Below are 17,039 nucleotides of genomic sequence, written 5' to 3' on the forward strand. Positions count from 1 at the left end.
AGAACAATAAAATATCTATGTCTTCAGATATGCTAAAAATTGAAAAAAAAGATTTTTGAAGAGTACAGTCATATTGTAAGTGCTCAATGATACTTATTAGTAATATTATTTAAAATGTTCAAACCACACTCTATTATTTAATTATCTCTAATTATAGAATTTCATATGTTGCCACAGAATAATTTAGACCAATCCTTTAAATAATTAGCAAGATACTAGTGTGCATGAATGTAAATAAAGAAACTAACATCAACAAAAATTTAAAAATTCCAGGATCTGATTTCTGCCTTGAGTTACAGTTAAAGTGTGTGTGGTAATGAGGAGGGGTTGATTATTCCATTTCTAGAACAACAAGATTAGTGGCAAGAAGGCCCTGCCTGGTTATATTATAACATAGTCTTTATTACACTTCATAGTATAATAATGTCATTACTTTTAGAAAAAGTCTCTGGTCTTTTTTAGTCCCTGTTTCTTGGAATTTTTAACAAAAGTTAGCACACATAACTTCTGCTGGAAGGAAAATTCAATGCCTGAGATTTCTTTTTTCTTTTCCAGGAATTTCACCATGCAACTAAAGTGGTTAAAAGAGCAGGCTTCATCTTCATTCTTTGTATTTTAAATTTATAGATTTTTAAATGCCAATAGTCTAACTAAAATCTCTAATTACCTTCTGGAAAAGAAAATTTAGATGTTACCAGTTATTTTTTAACTGCCATGTAAGAAGTACCTTTGAAAACACTTTTCTTTATTCTTTTACACTCGAAATTAGTTTTCATTTCTGTAGCAGAGCATTAGCTGTGCCAACATTTAGTTTTATTTTCTAATATTGAAGAAAAATCACGAATGATATTATTAAATCTTACTTGGTAAAGATTTAAAGGCTGTTACTGGCTTTCTTCATATTTTCAAAAAGTTTAGATTAATAACAAAAAGTATTAACTCTTTGAAATGAAGTATTCTTCAGAGAAAAATTCATCATTGAAGTTATTGAGGGAGCCAGTAATTAAGACAAAATATTGTATAACTCACACTATACACAGTGAGTATATTTAAAATAAAGAATGTTGGTGGGTATGACATTTCACTAGGACACCTTCTGCTTACTCTGGAAACATGACCTGCAAAGAAACAAGTTCTGCGATTTTTCGAATGAATAGATGCCAGCTAATAGGACAGTTGAGGTTGTGCATCATTAATGGTATTTTTGTGTAGTCCCTCATTGGGGGGCAAATTCTGAGAACAGCAATCTGGGAATCCATAAATCCTACTGAGCCTTGGTTAAGTGACATTCATTATAAAGAACACCTGGAGGCAAGACCTGACAATTGAGTCATAGCTAGAAAGATCAGATTACCAGAGCTCTGCATGTCTTGGTTAAGTAAGGCAGCCTAGGAAGAGAATAATCTTTCCCTGCATTCATTTCAATACTATTATATTGGAATACATTCAGCAGTTTATCTAATACTGTGTTATAATTCTGTTGCTTATATCTTTCCTCACGTATCATATGTAATTTTGAGCGTTTGATGTCACTATAAGTGGCATTTCATAAGTGAATTTCACTTCTGTTACATGATATCCTAGAAGATTGTTTATTTATTATGACTTTGCTAACTTTCCTGGCCATCACTTTGCATCTCAGCAAAACTACATATATATATACACATATCTATATATGTATATATCTATATATCGATATATCTATATATGTATATATCGATATATCGATATATCGATATATGTATATATCGATATATAGATATATCGATATATCGATATATCGATATATCTATATATCGATATATCGATATATCTATATATCGATATATCTATATATATATAGACAGAGAGAGAGTATATTTCAATCTGAATGTATATACGTATATTCAAATAAAAACTACTGAAGAAAAGCTCTTTCATTAGTTATAATTTTTATCATGGTATATTTAGATAATAAGAAATACTGAAATATATAAGAAACACTGAAAATAACTTGAAATCCAACTTATTCCACATAGAAAGGAGGAAAAGTTCAAGGAGCGTTTGAACTTTTAAATAGTAAATTATTTAAATAGTAAAGACTTGGTATCAGTTTCTGAATCTGAGGTTTGGAAAAATGCCGGCAAATTACTGAAATGAAAATGTGAATGTGAAGGTCAGTTTTTAAAATAGTGAAGCTGGTGTGAAGTGGGGCATCCAGCGAGGATACTCAGCTATTCAAGAGATCCTCATTGCTCCCTAGGTTTCAAAATACTTAGCATGTTTTTTTAATGGGAAAATAAATTGCCTCAAATATTTTCTACATGTGTTTTTCAATAAAATTTGAATTACAAAATTCAACAAATTTCAACAAAAATTGAATTGGATTACATTTAGTGATCAGACAATAACGTACTCTTTCTACTGGATCAACAAAAATTAAAAAGAATGCCAAGTTTTATTGGACACATAAAATGTGCAGTTAAATATATACCTTTTTGGAGTTATAATTTGACAAGAGGTTTCAAAAGTTTTAAGGCAGACATACTGTTATGCAGTAATTATACTTCCAGGAGTATTTAGTAAGGAAAAAAGTACAGGTGGTCAAGATGGTTGAACAGACTTTTGGTACATTTGTACAACGGTAAAAAGTTAGAAATAGTCAAGTGCTCGGTTATTATTAAGTAATAATTGTTGGTTATATTCTGTGGATATTAAAACAATTATGGTCTGTGTAAAAATTTTATGCAATCATTAAAAAAAATGCATGTTCAGCAGAAATTTGTCAGTGAGGAAAACAAGCTACAAGCTGTGATATATATAGTGCCGTCCTGGTCTTGTTAAAAACATGCATGAATGCTCACATGTGTGTATTTGTGTAGAAAAATTATAGCTGCACTACAAGCCATCATTGTAACAGTGGGTATCTCTTAGTATTAAGATTATGGTTTTTTTCTATTTTCTCTCTGTATTTTCTAATTTTTCAACAGTGAGGTTAAATCACTTTGACAGAGACAGAGAGAGAGTAGAGATATAAGTCCTTGTTGAAGTGGTGAAATCCTGTATCAGGATGTGACTGATGAAGTGTCCTCTGATATCATACAGGCCTTACAATCTCAACCCATGACCCAAGGTTTGGAAAAAAGAATTAAATGTGTTGTGAGACCAGTGTAAGTATGAAGCTGCTCCCAATGTGTAGAGAAAGAGAGCAGAAAAATACATCAGCATAATTGCAAGGTTTTATAAGTATTTTGTCATGTGTATTTAACTGAGGAGATCCAGGGAAGGCTGGGATGGTTTGTAAACATGCATATATTATTATGAGAACATGTAGAGATATTTTTCCTTTTATTGAACTTGTGGATGTTCCATCAGAATCAGTCAACTGTGTTGGCATCAGGGATCTATCTGAACTCTTCTGACCATTCACCTTTTCCCTTCTAGGCTAACTAAGAAGAGTGATTTGTTATGTCTTTTTATAATGAGTTACAGGTTATTAAGTATTAGAATACATTGCTTTATAATATGTAAACCATATGGCAGCAAGTTAATAATTAATTTCTCAGTTAATAAACAATGTTAGTTATTGATTTTCACCATTCTCAAAGCAGCAAAATGACAAACACAAGATGGTGAATGAATGAATGATATCTTTCCAGACTCTGACACCTTTCACAGATATTCATCTGTAAATGGGTGTATTGCTGGGTTCTCGTAAGTCTGTTCTTTGCTCTTGCACCATTTCTTCTACTTTTTAATAACTGCCTTAATAAGTCCCTTCAAAATGTTCAACACAGAGTGGGAAAGACATAGAAACAAATTACTACAACACAATTTCAAAAGTGTTCCAATAGAGAAAAGGAAAACACATGAGAAATGTGGAGAAGGCTGCCTGAGGGACTTAGAGACCTTAGAAATGAGCTGAGATTGAAGCCATACAGAATTTGCTTAAAAGTGGAGGAGAGCTGATGAAGGGTTCAGGGAGGGGACATTAAGGCTATCTCATGAAGAAGAAACCCAGTGATTAAAGGGAGGAGTCCTCAGGATGACGGCCTTTAGGAGGAGCTCAGGGAAACAAGATAGTAGGCTGTGTAACAGGAAGTGAGTCTGACATTTGGCTCAAGATGTAGAAAATTGGAGGCATTTTAAATAAACCAGATGCTCTCCACACAGTATATTTATGCTTTCCCTTTAAAATACTAGTGGTGAGTTTTGTTACATCACATAATCTTGCCAGGAAATAAAACTTTCTTGTAGGAAGGAGAGGGGAAAAGGACACCATGTATGTCCCTGCTACTGAATCACAATACTCCATGAATTTTCTTCCTGACTACCTGGATAAAGACTAGACATATAGTAACTGAGGGGCCCTTAACCAAAAATGCTCCCAAAATCTAAGTCAGTCATACAATATATAGTCCAAAACTGGGACATTTTAAGAGTAAAAGAGAATGCCATTTAAAATGATGCAGATTATAAGCATATACTAGCTATCCTCATTCTACTAAAATCTAACACTCTGCCTGATAGAGATTCATTTTGATTGATAAAGTTCTGTTAAAAATGCAAAATGCCATGCTTTATTCACTCTTTGATGTGAATTAAGTTAATCAGATTTAAACCTTGGATAATCAATAGAATCTATGGTTAAGAACTGGAACTAGGAAATACAGAATAGAGTAGGTTGAGGTTTAAGAGGTGTATCATTTGTAGGCAATGTGGTAGAGTTTGCAAGCATAGATAAATGTAAATTGTAAACCACACTTCCACATTGCTCTGTGATCATTAGTACTTAACTTCTCTGAACCTCAATTTAACTTATCTGTAAAATGGGATTACGCTGCTCCCAAAGCTGTCATGAAAATCACTTAAAGCAATTTATATGAAGAACAAGCCACGGAGTTGGAACTCAATGTTAGACCTTTGGGAGAAGATCTATACTGAGTAGAGGGCTGGTGTCCATTGCATACAACCACAAAAATTAAAATCTGAAGAGCACATCTGTTGCATGTAAACTCCTTGAATAAATGTACGGCTAAAGATCAAATGATTACCATTATTATTAAAGAAAACAGATAGTGTATGTAGACTTTTTAGCAAACCCAGAAGAAATTTTAATGGATTTAGCTAAGAGGTAAACAGAAACTTCATTAAAAAGTATTCACATACCATGCAACCTTGCATAGCTCTAACATTGATTTTGTCCAATTGATATAATCTTAGTATATGCAAATACCTTAAGATTGTTTTACAACATGTGATGTTTTTTAGCACAAATGGATTTTTATTTATTACTTGTTATTTGTTACTTGTTATAAAACCACCACTAGTTTGTATTTTAATTTTTATCATCATGCCCATCATCTTAAGTCATTGATACAGACTTCACTGAATATAAGTAAGAAGAGTGTTTTGAGGCTAAAGGACAATAATCTATATGATGGGCAACAGACATTTTAACTTGTCTTGAATTCATGCAGTTATTACATTTTTCTCAAAACCAGTATTTCAAAAAATGCAAAAGAATTAATGTCCTATCAAAATTAAGAAAGAATGATAAATAAAAACACTCCTAAAGATCTCAAAAAAAGAGAGAAGGAACAAAATAAAAACAGAAAAAGGAAACAATAAAACCCACAATGGTGAAAGTCCACTTGCTGTTACACTGTATTCTGACTCATCTGGAAAGAAGGTGCAGGTAAGCAAAAGCCATGTGGCTCAGGGAACCTCACACATTCTGCCCGGCACAGTCTAGTTTGAGATCATTTTACAAAATGAGCCAACTAAAGGCAGAAATGTACCCACAGTCCTCTCTCACTCCTCCCTTGAATTCCTGCCCACTGAGCACCAGCCACAGCTGTTTTTACCCATTTTCTGGTAAAAAGTAGTGTGAGACATTCTACAAAACAGTGGGAATCATGAAAAGGACAAGTTTGCACACAAGCAGGCCTACTTTAACTTGGGAAAAGTCATAGAAGACGCCTCAGCCATGATTCAGGCTATCATGGAAAGAGCCCATTGCTTTTCTTAATTAGATATTTCATGTAAATTAAAGGAGGATAAGGCAGAGATTATGGAATATTCAGTCACAGCCATGAGAACCTCAAATTCTGTTTTCTCATAACCCATTAACTTTCTTAACTGTTCAGTAATAAGATGTATTTCCTCACTACTATAATTAGTGCCTTATAGCTACCTGACTCTATTGCTTCTTGGTAGTTCACTACTATTGCTAAATGCAGAGAGCACAGTAAAGAGAGAGAAAATATTCATTTGGCAATTATAATAATTAATGATTAATAATCTAACTTTATCATTTTACATTTTCAATTGCCATTATTGTATAACTCTGAAATCAAGCTTCATTACTGATTAAGAATTTTCAAGAAAACATTGAGGGATAAATAGTTGCACTAGATATAAAATGCCAATAGAGTGTGTAACATATTCAGTTGGTTGTATAATTGTGTCAACCACAGCAATGAAATCAAGTTAGAAAAGAACAGAAGAAAACTCTGGTTTGGGCTATTAGAGATTGTTGGAGACACTAGTAAGTCATTGGTGGGGTAGCAAGTGAGTGACACTTAGGTAACAGGTTAATAATTTCTCGTGAGTAGATTCTAACTGTTCACTAAATATTTTTCTAGCTATTCATATTCGTATAGTTCCAGGCTATGAAGATGATTTAATATCTTAGATTACTAAACAAAACATATGGCCATTAATAAAATTATGGTAAAAATTGTTTTTAATATTTTAGAAGTGTTCTTAAGAACATGAAAAAGAAATCAAAGCATTACACTTTTCCTATAACACACTTTCCCCCAGATCTTATTAACTTTATCTGTTTCTTTTTTTTTCTAACTGCATGGTACCATTTTTCATCTTCTCTTCATTCTTTAAGTAAATACTAACAGTGGACTCACTTCGTACTAGTTACCCTTCCATGTATCCTGGACACAGAAATTAATAAGACTTGGGGTTTTCTCTGAATAAGCTAAAAATAGACTAAATTAACAATAATGTGTAATAACAAGGAGCACACTTCAGAGGCTACCCTGGAGTCTAGAACCAAGTGCTATGAGGAGACAGAAGTGCAGATAGTGGGAACATCAGGAAGGACTTCACAGAGAAGTCTTTTGATCTGTCTTTGAAAGGACGATGATGGTTTCTTTAGAGTAAGAGGCTGAGGGAAGGGCAATCCATTTAGAAAGTCTTTGAAATATTCATTATAGGTAAAGAATAACTTCTAAAGATTAAACAGATCCTTAGTAGAAGAAAAATATGTTACTTCTTTAAGAAACTCTGAGCAATCAAGTGTGACTGGATCATAAGATTTGTGGGAGAAATGAAGGTGGCAATATATTCAACTAATTGACATTTATTGAACACATTATGGAAACCATGCTAGAAATAATGTTGCATTCTTTATTGCATGTAACACACTCAATAAACCTAACAACATAGATTATATTCTCCACATAGTTATCAGTAAAGAAAACTGAGGCATGAAGAAGGTAAACTCCAACAAGTTCATCTAGTTATTATCAGAGCTGGGAATCCTGCTGGATTTCTCTAAACATACCTATGATGGTTTGAATATATGTGTTCCTTCAAAATTCATACGTTGGAACTTCAACCCCAACATGAGAGTAGTAAGAAGTGTAGACTTTTGGGATGTGATTAAGTCATATGGGCTCCACTCTCCTGAATGGGATTAATGCCTTTAAGAGGCTTCAGAGAGCTGACTACCCCTTTTAGCCCTCTGCATTCTGCCATGTGAGGCCACAGCAACAAAGTGCCATCTTGAAAGCAAAGAGCCAGCCTTCACCAGTCCCAGAATCTGCTGATGCCTTGATCTTGGGCTTCCCAGCCTCCAAAACTGTGAGAAATAAATCTCTATTGTTTATAAGTTACCCACTCTAAGGTGTTTTGTTATCACAGTAGGAAAAGACTAAGACAACACCATACTTGAAATCCCAAGTGAATTCAATTCTGAAGCCAGCCAGTATCCTGGTTTAATGACTGAAAACAAGTTTTCAAGCTGAGGTCTGATATAGGTACATCGAGCAGCAGTAAGACAAAGTTGTTAAGGGCTCAGACTCCACTGTGTATGAGCTATGTGCAATTTGGCAAATTATTCAGTCTCTCTGGGCCTCAGTGTTATTTCCACAAAATGGAGATAATAAGAATATATATTTTATAAGATGGTTGCATCCACTATTTAATATATAAAATTTACTTTCAGTGATTCTTGGTGCTAATAAGCCATCCGCATAGGTGATTCATGTTTCGGGAATAGCTCTCTCCCAGTATATAGAGGATGGATCGGAGGAGAGAAACTAGAAACTTGAATACTTCGGAAGGACAGCAGGCTTTAATCAGACCACTTCCAATATCTCTCAATGCTGTTTGAGAGATATTTCTGATGTAAAGATTGAAAGGATTTGGTGATCAGTTGGGTTTAGGGAGCTGAGGGATGGAGAAAAATGGAAAATGACACCAAAGTTTCTAGTATAGATCCCAGATGAATGGTGACACCTCAAAACTTCATACCCCAACTGTTACTTCCCTGTGACTCAACTAACTGGGAACTCTCCTGGCAGGCCAGATTGCCAGCAATGGATTCAGAGATTATTTATACCAAACAACAACAGCAACAAAACCAAAAGCAACCAACCAACCAACCAAAAACCTTTGGAAGCCAGTAGAAGCAAGTTTCTCCTGTTAAACTTACCCTGTTCCTTCAGTCCCAAACTGACCTGTTCTCAAGCCCCTTGGGTGTGAAAATAACTAAGAAGTTCTCTCTCAAGCTGGCAGACAACATGGCTTCTTGTTGGCACCAGAGCTTCTTAGAGGTATGATGTTGGTGAATGGTGAAAAGTAACAGATAAACAAAGCTCAGTCACAGTTTTAGGACATTTGGTTTCACTTAGGACAATACTGAAATAGTTTTCAAATTGTGGGGAAGAGCATTTCTTGAGAATGCCTATTTTATCAACAATTACAACTGATCACATTTGAATTCTGGATAATATTCAAAGTCCGTGAGATGATATGAAATTTAGGCACATAAGAGAAAATGAATTTTAGGATCACTGTTGTTGCAATAGTCTATTGAATAGAATGTAAAAATGTATAAACAGAAAATTAAAATGAACACCCAGGCAAACTCTAGGCAAGATATGCTCTGAAAATCTTTCTCATTGCTTGAATTACACACACATAAAATATATTTTTGTTCTTGTCTAAAAAGCTACCATCTGTATCTCTTCTACACAATCCAAGAATTAAGAGAGCTGAATGTTTTACATGCCATATAACTTATATAAAGCTATTATGAAATTTTGTGAAATTTCTGTTTGTACTAATAAAATTTTAACGAAACTTCCTTGCTTCTTTAATACATTATTATGTATACATGACAATGGTGAAAAGAAGATACACATAAGCACGTTTATTTTAAATTTGGGGAATAGAAGGCAAATAGCAATTAATAATCAATTTTGCAGGTTCTCCATGCAATTAACAACCCATAGTCCAAATACTCTTTTTCCATTAAAAATAATTTTATAAAAACAGCTGAGATTTAGAAGATGGAAATGAATATTAGTCACTCTGTAATACAAATGTCCTGGAAGCAGAGATCAGGTTGCATCTTCCCTTTTATCTCTTCCTACTGTTCTTATAGTGCCTGGTACATTACATGAGAGAGAGGAGGCACTCAATATACATCTTCACCTTGATTCACAAAAACACAGCTGTTTCTAGAAGGTCTTTCCACATAATTTTCAGACATAGTAAATTCAATGCTATCAAACCAAGACCTCTTCTGAGTTTACTTAATCAAAATCTACCTCTGAAACTTTCTACTGATATCTGACTGGATTAGGCAAGGACTTCCCTCAGTCCCTTATCATTCTTCAGTTCTTCAAAAGCAGCATGAAGATAAGAAAAGTAGCACTATATATTTCTGATCTGTTAGCAAAATTGCTGCCATAGTGTGTATGAAAGCATAATGGCAAAAATACAGGAATGCTCTGACCTCAAAAAATAATATATTTTAAGTCATCCTTTCCTACTGAGTAAAGACGTTTATTTTTCCTGGAGAAATTTACTTTGTTTTTTCAAATGTTTAAAGTTGCTTGATAATTTAAGGTCAAAGTCACATTTGTAAATATGCCTGAAGGGGTTTAGCACTTAAACGAGCTAGCTCTCTTCCGTGATGTACCCCAAACCAGATGAGGGATAAACTTAGTTGTGGGGGCTAACAAAACTATTTTTTTTTTCTGTTTCCTTTCCACTTGCATCATCTAAAACTATGAACTAGTTAATAACTGAAGTTTTTGCTATTTTGTAATCTTTGTTGCTGAAAAGTGTTTTTAAATGAATGTATTATGCTATTAAAATACATGCCCATCCTTATATAAGTCATAGCATAATTATAGTTTTGTATAATTAGAGTTTTATGTCAAAAGATTTACAGCTTTATCACCTCAAGCAATACTTCACAGCTGCCAAGGATGATTTATGCAATAATGACTTAAACTGTAAAATAGAATCCTCAAAGGAAGAGCTGTCAAATATTCCTACTGCAAATAACTAGGTTTTTAAAAATTGATATTCTGATAAACAGCAAGTTTAATTGTGCCTAGCACAACCACATACAGAAGCATAGTAGGAAGTGGTGTTTCAAAATGACGATTATGCAGTTCACGATGAACTGCATCAATGTGAACTCATTGCATAGATCACGGGTTTAAATTGCTTATAAAGCCTCTGGGCCACTTTAGCGAACAAGCTTTCCAAAATAATGCCTCAGTCGTATTTTTACTCCTCCAGTAAGAGCAAATGGAAGAAATGGAAACAGAATATATCAACTTTTTGTTAATTTGTTCATTGGGCTTATTACATCACTCTTCATATTCTTGTGAAATGCTAAATAAAGAATAAGCAAAAGAAGCATTTACTGTATACAGTGAAGAAATCAAGAAACTCAAAAGTCAATGGCATCAATAATAATGAATTACGGAAACTTTGAGAAACAAACCAACAAATATGTTGGTGATTTTGATTTTCCTCCTCCCTGCTTTTATAAATGTAGAGTAGCTGGCAGTAGTCTTATCTCTAAGAGATGAGACTATCCAAGAATTTGTATCTCATAAGCTCTAACTGATTTTATAGTTGTCGTATAAATAAAACCAAGATTCTATCCAAGGTATCTGAACTAGCAGCCAAAACACAAGATTACATTCAAAGCAAACAAGTATGACTGTGTCATCACTGTTTAAAAAGGTCATTCAAACTAATATATTTCTTAAAATATTAAATATAAAGAAAATTCTTGGCCCATTATCTCATGATTTCCATATCAATTAAAGCAAAATCGGTAGATTTTATACTTAACGCTAAAGATATTCAAATCCTTGAAGACTGAGTTACATCTGAAAATGAAGTCAACAGAATCAAAATTTTTACCAAATGTTAATTTCTTTATACCTAAACAATCCTCTAAATCAAAAGTCCTTTTCTGAAAACAGGGGAGTTTTAATGCATATAACCAAGAAAATCATTCAAATAGAAAGATTTGTATTTGTCAATATACGAATATGTTCAATACAGAAAATTCAATAATTTAATAGGAATTAATCATATTTGTGATTCTTATTAAATTTCTTTTTAAAGTGTTTTGAGATCATTTTACACACCCACATTGCACAACTTTCAAAACATCATCACGCCACTTGCGGTGTAATAGATAACTTCTACTTGAAAACACTCTGAAAGATAAACCTAGTATTTGAGCAATTTGGGCAATCCAGATTAATGTCATACTTAAATTCTATGAGTTGGAAAAATCCCTGAAATGGTCTAGAAAACATAATGACCAAAGACGGAACAACATTCACTGAAGTTACCACAATATAGACTGTGTTGGCATCATAATAAATATTCAATAGGAAAAAATGTCAGACATTCAAATTATTCCAAACGTCCAGATTGTTGGCATCAGATACTCAAAAGACATGAGTTACATTTGGGTAGTGAGAGCTCAATCCAATAAATGTTTTCAAGACAACAGAACAATTAGGCTATTTCTAGTATGCCAACACTACTGATTGAAAAGTAAGAGAAACATGGGAAGAACTTTAAAAACAATTTCTATCTGTTTGATAACTACACAATTGCTTTCATTCCAGATTACTACAAAGTTATACAAACCTGTTTTTAGTAATGTTTTGTAACCACTCAAGTTCATGTTAAGGAAAATGTAATAATTAAGACTGTACATTGTACATTGAATTATAAGAAAATAAGAGTAAGACTGAAACCTTTTTCCTGCTGTCTTTTTTTCTCTCTAGTATACCAAATGATGAGTCATTATATGATATAGGCTATGGCACATTACATATTTATCAAAAGCTTAAGAGTTTTCTATCTGAACAGCTACCCCTCTGCCTCAGTAATTTCTGTTAGTGGAATAAAAAGAAATAGATGATGATGAAATATCAACAAAATTAATATAACATTCAAGTTTTTAAAGTAATTTTACCTTTAAGCCCTAGTCAAATATCATTATGTATAGATATATAGATATATAGATATAGATATATAGATATTTGGGAATATATATCTATATATACACCTTAAAATGGTCATATCTGAGTATTTATATATGTGAGTTCATTTACATATATATTGTGTATTTAAGGCATGCCTATCTATTACATGTGTAATTTTTTAGAGAACTATTTTGTCTAACTCTTATGGCTCTCATAGCAAGTTTGACAGGAGGTGTTGCCCTTGAAGTTGAGGTATGACCTTAAGTTTAAGATGCCAGATTTGCTGTAGTTATAAAAATCAATACTAATAACTCCACAGTATAATTTTTTGTACATTTCTTATTTTAGAACAAATCTTGACTACATAAACAGCCTTTATTGTTTGAATATGCACAGGTTAACTGGATCAATGTAAAAGTTCCTATTTATCATCCTTAATGTTGTAAGAAGGAGCAAAAGAAACAAGAGGTGTTGCCTATCAACTAAAGCTAAAGAGCCAAGAGACATAACTGTAATAGTTTTACTTTTAGATATAGTTTTCAACATAAATTTGCTTTGTGGAGTATTTTAAAGTTCAAACAAATAACACTGTACCTGTATTTCTCACCTACCAAATGCATACCAATGCAAGCAGTACATTGTTGATCTTTCTCTAATTCTTTAAAGAAAGGAGCATCTAAGACTGATTTATAGCATTTTTAACCTCAGTGACATTATGTTACTGTACTTTTGAAGAGATTACAGTACCCTTATTCAAAGAAAAAATTGTTTCTACCAGACCACTAATCAGAATACCCAAACATGTTGGATCCCAAAATACTATAAGCAAAGCATATATCTACAATTGAACATTTTGGGCTTCTTTGCATATGAACTTTTAATAGTCAAAATTTCTTTTCAATGGGATCAAATAGAAAGAATCCTAAATAGAGGAATTTTACCATTTTTGTGATAGTAGGTGACTTCCACTTTCCTCTCTTCTGACCCCAGCAATGCCTGGGCAATTTGGGCAATATCATGCCTCTTGGTCTCGGGTCCATGGAGAAAGTCGCAGGTGCATGGCTTTTGCATGACATCTGGCCTGGAGAAACCAGTCATCTCACAGAACCCATCGTTGCAATAAATGATGGCACAGTTCTGCACTCTGGCATTTGCAATGATAAATTTTTTATCTGTAATAAGAAGACAGTATGGCATCTTTGAAAAAGCTTCCACAATATTCTCCGTAACACTGAAGCAATTTGTTGCATAATAAGAGCTCTGAAATGCAGGTGCTTCCCCAAATTACTAATCTCCCCAGCCCTTATGAAAAAAGAAAACACAAGAAACCCCACAAACTTTAAATGTGAGATTAATGATCCTAAGTAATTTTAAAAGAAAGTATTAAGAAACCACTCTTAAAATTGCAAGAATGGAATTTCCCAAATAGTCTAGTTCTCAAGCCCTGCAACTGCAGGGGTTCCTAGTGGACACTCAGACAAGCAGCTGCCCATTGATATTTTCAGAATGTCATTTAATTGTAATGTAAATATTTTCAAAGTCAAACAGTGAAACATTCTGTAGTTGTCAGATTTCTCATTTCAACCTTGGCCCTTTGAATACAACTTTCTCAAAGTAGTTATTATTCTTTGGCTTCTCTCTATCTCTCTTAGACATGTTACACACATCATGTTGAAAACAAAGGCGACTAGCTTTAGTTATGAAACTACTTCATATTTAATAGCAATTCAATAAGGCAAAGGTTCACCTTTTCATAATATATATTTACCAAAAGAAAAATATTTACACACACACAGTAAATATCCTGATAACCCTTTTTACTTTTACTTTGGGAGATCCTTGATGTTTTGTGTAGTAGCAGGAATTCTTAATATAAAGAGCTTATTAATTTATATCACAGATTGTATTTACTATTTCCAGATAGATTGTGAAGCAGGATATACAAGTTTAGTTTGCACGCAAGGTACCAGATCCTCACATCACTAAATGCAGTGCTGAAATAACCGCAAAATACATGGCATACAAATGTATTAATATAGTTTTAAGAAAAGATCGAAGTTAACAAATACAGGATTTTAAATTAATATATTTATATAGCAACAATTTATTCCCTATATTTAGTCCACATGAGAACATTAAATTTCTGTGCATTCAGTCTTTGTGGGATTTACTTATTACACTTCAATTTTTAAATTTCTAGATGGAAATTTTAAGGGGATAATAAAAGAATAGAAATATTATTTTCAATAATGAGCCATTTGCATCGGGAACCAGCACAGATGAGATACTGCTTTTCCAAATTATCCTGCTTAGGATATATTTGCATTGATTCAATACAAAATTTAGCTTCTATAAACTAATAGCAAGCAAGCATCCGTGTCATACCACTGCCTTGCAGTTTAACCAAGGTAAAATATAGTTTGCATAGCCATTTACATCGCTACTACCATTTACATTCTCTTGTTCGAATAGTATGGTCTGCTCTGCTTCCGACTTTCAAAAAGTCTACAGTAAAACAGCCTCAAAATACAAACCCATGTTATCCTAGCACGTTCCCTTTAAGATAGTAGAATAGTAGGACATTAAGTAGCAAGGCAGATAATGGAGCAGTGGTAGAGGAGGATCAAATTGCCTCCTATAATGGAGACCGTAATCTAAAATGTAAATCAAAATTAATATCAGAAGAACACTCCCGCTGCCATTCGAACCTCCTGGCTCGGTTTCATAGCCTCTTAACTTGACAGAGCCTGGGGTTGCCCGTCTCCCCAGCTTGGAAGCGGTGGACGCCAAGTGCACTATCAAGGCAGAAAGCGAGGGCGAGAGAAGAGAACAAACGAACTTACTTTGCCCTTCAAATTTCCGAATGATGGTCCCCAGAAATGTATTTTGTGGTGCCACATGCCCCCTGCGCACAGGCATGTTGGCCCCGGTCTTCCGAGGAGCGGTCCCCCGGAGCTCTGGAGTTCTCCCGGGATCTCTCCTCGGCTAGAGCCCAGGCCAGCGCGCGAGCCGCTCTTTGTGGCAGAGCATCCTCTTTTGAAACCAGAATTCTCTTCCCATTAGCACCACTTCTAGACACCCGCTTTCCCCACCGGAGTCCAATCCATTCCCCTCACCTTCCGGAGGGGGCCTCGCACCGGACTGCCACGGGTGAGAGGGTTTGGGGGTGGGGAACGGGAAGGAGGCGGGGTGAGGGGAGGTGGCGGGGGAGGGAAGGAGGGAGGGAGCGGTGGGGGTGGGGTGGGAAGGGGGCGGGGAGTCACAAGGGCAATCGATCTGTTTCTCTTCTCCCAAACAGCGCCAATTTCCCAGTGCAAATGGGCTTAACCTGGCGGTTGCCCAGAGCAGTAAGGAATTGCTGAGGGGGGATGGAAGACTTATGCCGCTTTTGCAGGAAGGAGAGAGAGAAAAGGAGGCTGGGGGTCGGGGGGGTTGACGTTTCTATCCCCGCCCTCTCCCCCTAACACACACACACACACACACACACACACACACACACACAAACACACACACTCTCCCTTTATCCTGATAGCTTAGGCGCCGCCACAGCTCGGATTACTCAAGCGTGCTTTAGCGGAAGCCAGCCAAGAAATCTCCAAAACTCAGTGACAAACAGCTACTCTGGGAAGGTGATCTCTACGGCCACCAGCCACAGGGCTCCGTCCCTGAGCTCCTCACGCCGCAGTAGCTAAAGCACCCTTAGCTGCAAGGAAAACACAGGTGGGAAAACAGTTTCCTAATGAGGAATATGTGTAAGCTCTGTTGGCGCTCAGCAGGTTGAAGATTGACAATGAACCACCTAAGGGTGCAGATTTAGCCTCAGGGTGCAGCTCGGATCCCTGGGTTCAGCGGAGGTGGGTGCCGAAGCCCGAACTGAATTGGCACGCGGGTCCCTGCCCAGCGCTGAGCCGCGCCTCAGGAAAGACTGAAAGCTGCCCGTGCCGCTGAGCATGCCCAGTTTCTGCCTGAGTCCCTGGAGGGTTGCAAGATTGGGGGTTGATTTGGTCTCCAGGTGCCATAGGCTGCGAGAAAGATGAGACGGCCAAAGATGAGAAGGCCGAAGATTGCGAGCGACTAGTACAAAACAAGGAAAGAGTTTGAAATAGGTGAGGCTGAGCGCCAGGGGGAAGGAACAAAAGGTGGGTGGGGCTAAGAGTTACCAGCCTTGGCTGTGACCTCCGATGCCACTCATCTCCGGAACACACTAGCCACATTCTGCTCTCCTCCACCATCTCTAAGGAGCCATCTCATATAGGATAGAAAAGGGTTCAAGGGGCGGAATAGAGTCCTCTTCCTTCTCGCTTCTCAAAGGCTGCCAGCGTGGGTATCTCAGGGTATACAGACACTTCTGTTCAAATAGTCCTCCTGGAGACTTAGGAAAATAAATGTGGCAAGCTGTGCAAGGAAAGCGTGTTTTTGAAGCTGTTTTTCTAGTTTTTCTTGATTCTTTTCCCTTTATTTTTGTTATCTCCCCACCACCCACCCCCTTTAACCTAA

At 35.6% G+C, this 17,039-nt stretch overlaps 1 protein-coding gene across 7 annotated transcripts in view; it reads right to left on the reverse strand.

Annotated features, from left to right (window-relative positions):
• The window catches only part of KCNH7 (potassium voltage-gated channel subfamily H member 7), a 482,617-nt gene extending 466,892 nt beyond the window's left edge, over positions 1–15,725 (reverse strand). For all 7 annotated transcript variants that reach the window (XM_054549400.2, XM_063712835.1, XM_002812526.5 and 4 more), the window contains exons 1-2: positions 15,386–15,725; positions 13,484–13,714 (exon numbers count right to left, since the gene is read on the reverse strand). In XM_054549400.2, coding sequence (XP_054405375.2) covers positions 13,484–13,714; positions 15,386–15,461 — 307 coding nt within the window. In that variant the 5' untranslated portion in view covers positions 15,462–15,725. The remainder of the gene's footprint in view (positions 1–13,483; positions 13,715–15,385) is intronic.
• Between the last annotated feature and the right edge of the window lie 1,314 nt (positions 15,726–17,039).

Source organism: Pongo abelii, chromosome 11 (genome assembly GCF_028885655.2).
Source record: "Pongo abelii isolate AG06213 chromosome 11, NHGRI_mPonAbe1-v2.0_pri, whole genome shotgun sequence".
Lineage (NCBI taxonomy): Eukaryota > Metazoa > Chordata > Mammalia > Primates > Hominidae > Pongo > Pongo abelii.